The sequence below is a fragment of the Phytophthora parasitica genome, assembly GCF_000247585.1.
Source record: "Phytophthora parasitica INRA-310 unplaced genomic scaffold supercont2.11, whole genome shotgun sequence".
Classification (NCBI taxonomy): Eukaryota; Oomycota; class Peronosporomycetes; order Peronosporales; family Peronosporaceae; genus Phytophthora; species Phytophthora nicotianae.
Window position 1 is genome coordinate 1,545,069 of NW_008648997.1, and position 3,910 is coordinate 1,548,978.

At 55.4% G+C, this 3,910-nt stretch overlaps 3 protein-coding genes across 3 annotated transcripts; 2 read left to right on the forward strand and 1 right to left on the reverse strand.

Moving 5' to 3' along the window:
* Positions 1-324: 324 nt before the first annotated feature.
* Positions 325-2,514, forward strand: PPTG_22107 (hypothetical protein; the record flags this gene model as incomplete). Its single annotated transcript, XM_008901716.1, has 4 exons — positions 325-538; positions 598-1,305; positions 1,373-1,629; positions 1,795-2,514. The coding sequence occupies 4 exons, from the start codon at positions 325-327 to the stop codon at positions 2,512-2,514; spliced, it is 1,899 nt and encodes a 632-aa protein (XP_008899964.1).
* Positions 2,515-2,540: 26 nt separating this feature from the next.
* PPTG_07426 (hypothetical protein) lies at positions 2,541-3,071 on the forward strand (the record flags this gene model as incomplete). The annotated part of the gene is made up of 1 exon (XM_008901603.1): positions 2,541-3,071. One exon carries the CDS (start codon positions 2,541-2,543, stop codon positions 3,069-3,071), a length of 531 nt encoding a protein of 176 aa, XP_008899851.1.
* A 309-nt stretch (positions 3,072-3,380) lies between these two features.
* Positions 3,381-3,830, reverse strand: PPTG_07427 (hypothetical protein; the record flags this gene model as incomplete). Its single annotated transcript, XM_008901604.1, has 1 exon — positions 3,381-3,830. The coding sequence occupies one exon, from the start codon at positions 3,828-3,830 to the stop codon at positions 3,381-3,383; it is 450 nt and encodes a 149-aa protein (XP_008899852.1).
* Positions 3,831-3,910: the final 80 nt, after the last annotated feature.

Consider the following 3,910-nt stretch of genomic DNA (forward strand, 5'->3'; position numbering starts at 1 on the left):
CATAATCCCCCGCAGACTTGATAAATCGTGGGTACAATTGACTTGGGCAGGTGTGATGTATGCCACACTTGAGATCGCCATCGGTTTGGTCAGGTTTGACGTGGACCACACCAAGATCGCCATAATGGGTGGTGGTCGATCTTGATTGATTGGAACTGATAGCGCCCAGTCTTGGAATATTCTGGATCTGCTTCACCACAACCGTCCCCTGCACAGCTGGCGGCTGCACAACGGCTACCAGCTGATGCACCATTAGTATTTCGTCCGCGTCGCCGTCAGCTCCATCTTCCATTCCCCTACGCCGCATTTTTATCGCCCGCAACGATGTCCTCGAGATCGTCCTCTCCGTCGCCGCCGCTGCGGGGCTCTTCCGCGTGCCCTCCTCATCGAAATGCCTCGGATCCTGCGCACGCGAGATCACCTTCTCTCGGCCTTAATGTGCCTGCTCCGCTGGATCTTCTCGCGTTAGCTGCTACTGCCACCTCTCATCCTGACGATACTGGACAGCCCGAGGAAGCACCGATAACCTGCCCTGAGTGTGCGCAGATCTTGCTGCTGTCCGCAGGTCCCTGACCGGAATCTTGACCTCGCTTCGAGTTATCCAGGCGTCAGTGGATCGCGAATCAGTTGTGGAGGAGCTTCAGGAGGAGCATCATGACTTACAGCGCGTTCATGCAACTGCCATACGCCACACGCGCGATCTTCACACGCGTCTCTCGCAAGCTGGGTCGGCCGCTCAACATTTTATCCAGTTTTGTCAAGAACGTCATGACGCAATCGTCCGGGAGCTCGGGGTTACAAGCGCGTTGCTGACGGATGAACGAGTGTCCGTCCAGCGGCTGGAAGCCGAACTCGCGTCCGTGGCCAGCATCCGAGAGGAGCATAGACGTCTCCAGGTTTCTTCCGCCGTGGCTGACCGTCAATCTCAGCGCCAGATCAAGATCCTAGAGAGGCAAGTTGTCGATCTCCGTAGTCAGCTCACAGCCTTGACAGGGCATCCTGATCTCGTCTCGGCACCGCCTCCTGCGTTAGCACGTCGCCTTCAAGCTCAAGATCGCGAGGTGCGATCGTCTCGAGAGCGCATCGCCACACTGAAGAGGTCTGAAAAGGCCTTAGAGGACGCCACGGCACAGCTTCGGCGTCAGGCGGAAGCTGGGAACCGTCGCCTGGCTCGGCTTCGTGAGGAATGTGGCGAGTATCAGCAACGACTTGAGTCCCTTCGGGACGAGCGTGATCAAGCGACCACCCAACTGCGTGGGACACGTGAACGGCTGACTAAGACTCGCTCCGAGCTTCAATCTCAAGGTAACCCTTCATGCACACGTTCTCGATCTTGGGCTGGTACTAACATCCCTGTCGGTCTGGCCCTCAGCGGAGCATATCACCTCCATGCGCTCATCCATGTCTCGGTTGGAGGGGCAAGTAGCTCAGTGGAGAGGGGCCGACGCTGAGTCACAAGCCACTCTGACGGAGCTTACCGCCGAGACCGAGCTTCTGCGGCAAGATCAAGATCGACTGAGCCGCGTTTACAACGAACTTCGTGATCACTACGCAGAGGCGTACACGCGGTTTTCCGCAGTCGCTTCTGCGATGGGGCAAACTGTTACACTGCCACCACCGTCCAACTTCGTTCAGGCCGAGCCTCGGGAAAGACGTCGCCCAACTCCAACACCGCCTCTGCCTAGCTCCATTCACGATAGACCTGCGGGGTCGTCTCCCTCCACGCGTGCACATAAGACTGCGCGGACTCCGCTCTCCTCTTCCGCACCAAGAGATACGACTTAATCGGATCAGGCATTGCCCACCTCTTCGCCTCAGCCGTCGACCGGCGCCAACAACAATCTCGTGGATTCTACAGCAACCGCTCGATCTGAATCCTCTTCCATTAGTCCGACCGCAGCTCAGGGTATGCTTGACCTGGGTGGGACCTCGTCCCGTTCAGTGGAACATAACGTAGGTGATTCCGACCTGTTCGGCTCTGAAGATGACGAAGAGGACCCCAACTACCTTGCGGCGTTAGCCAGGTCGAGAGCCGAACTTCGTCGATCTCACTCGCACGAAGAGCACCGTACCGATCTTGTCCGACGTCTTCCTGCCGCCCCTAATCCTGATGACGACGGCTCGTCAAGTAGCACGGCAAACAGCTCTTCAGATCATTTTGGCCGGGGGTCTCAACTAGGCAGCTCTCCAGATGCTTCGTCCGACGGTGAGGATGATAGTCTTTCCGAGATCGACAACTCTCGGGCTCAAAACTATGGGGCCGCCGCTTCGGCTAGACCCAGTAGTACCTCTCAGCGACTGATTCCGGCTACTACCACTATTCCACGGTTGCAGTGGATTCCTGGCTACGAACGGGTTCGACGTTTCCGGGCTGGGGATGTTATCCCATGGGATGCCCACATCCTGTCTTCCTTGACTGTTGGTACGATCTCAGCCTCGATCTTGAAAGGGCTGTTGGACAATGTATATACCCCGATCGCATACCCGTTCCAAATCACGACTATGAACGACTAATCACCGGAGATGCCGTCCAAGAAATCATGAGCGCTGATCCTCCGCCATGGGCCGTACTAGACACAAGCGAAATTCCTCTCACGTTCAGCCCGAACTTTATGATCTCAGAGTTCGTGGAAAAGTATCTGGTTTTCGAAGATCGCCACATGCAAGCGCTCTGGGAATCTCTTCACTTCCTTCCGATCTCGACCGTCATGTGCCGCCGAGACCCCAAACTACATACTTATCACGAAGGGCGACGTCAACGCCGAAGTAGAGCCGGAGAAGCCTGGACGAGATATCTCCGGGTAGTGATGCAAGTTCTTCGGCTACGCCGATGCGATCTCGACATCTTACTCGACCCCTTCTTCATGCACCTGCCCAAGTCTCGGAAACCTAAGGAATGGTATCCTCGCGTTGAGAATGACGGAGACACCCTGGCTGACGCCTTGGTGATAGTCGATCGCGAAGATCCATGGCGCAACCATTACCGTGACCGACCTGCCGAACATCCTTCGATGCAGATCGCGCGTCTGAGGGACAAGTTTGTGCCCCCGCAAAATCGTCGTGCCTTCTGATTTTGGCCACACAACGAAATAAAACATCGTGCAATCTCACGATCTTGTACGCCTGCGACCTTGCAATCTCGTGATCTCGCGGTCGTATGATATTGTACTTCAGCACTTCGCGGTTACCTCCTGTTGGAATTCGAACTCCGTTGATCTTGGTATTCTGAACAATCCCCGCGTTGTCCTTTCTGGGTATCGTTTCTCACCCAGCTACGCTACAAATGCATACATAAAACTCCATCCACCGTAGTCTGCGACCAGCTCGCAAAACCATCATCAAATCACTCGTGTGACCTCTTCCCTCACGATCTCGCTGTCTTACTGCTCCTCGTGCGACTGCATTACCCCGAATCGACTTCGGTTGGTCTGGTCGCGCAAGTAGTCATGTAGCAGTGCTCCACAGTTAAGATCGGCTTCGTCGACCCATGTCGGAGCGTCGTAACCTTTCCAGTGGACCAAGAACTCGCGCAGCTTCCGTCCGTAGCGTGTCCGACGTCCTGTTCGTTCGTCTGAGATGCGTTCGACTTCGTATTCACCCTCTTCGAGCTCAGTGTCCCAGCTGTATTTAGGTAACAACCCTTCATCGAAGTCGAGTCGATCTCGATCTTGGGTCATCAATCTCACATTCGGGCGATCTGGGAATTTCCGAACCAGTTTCAGTTTGGACACATGTACCACTGGAAACACGTGATAGTCAGATCCTGCGATTTCCAGTCGCACCGCGTGCGAGTCGACGACTTCCGCAACTCGGAACGGCCCATGCCACATGTGTGCCAGTTTACGCGCATATCCCTCCTTTACACGATCTAGGTACAGCCATACTTGTGAACCAACCTCGATCTTGTGTG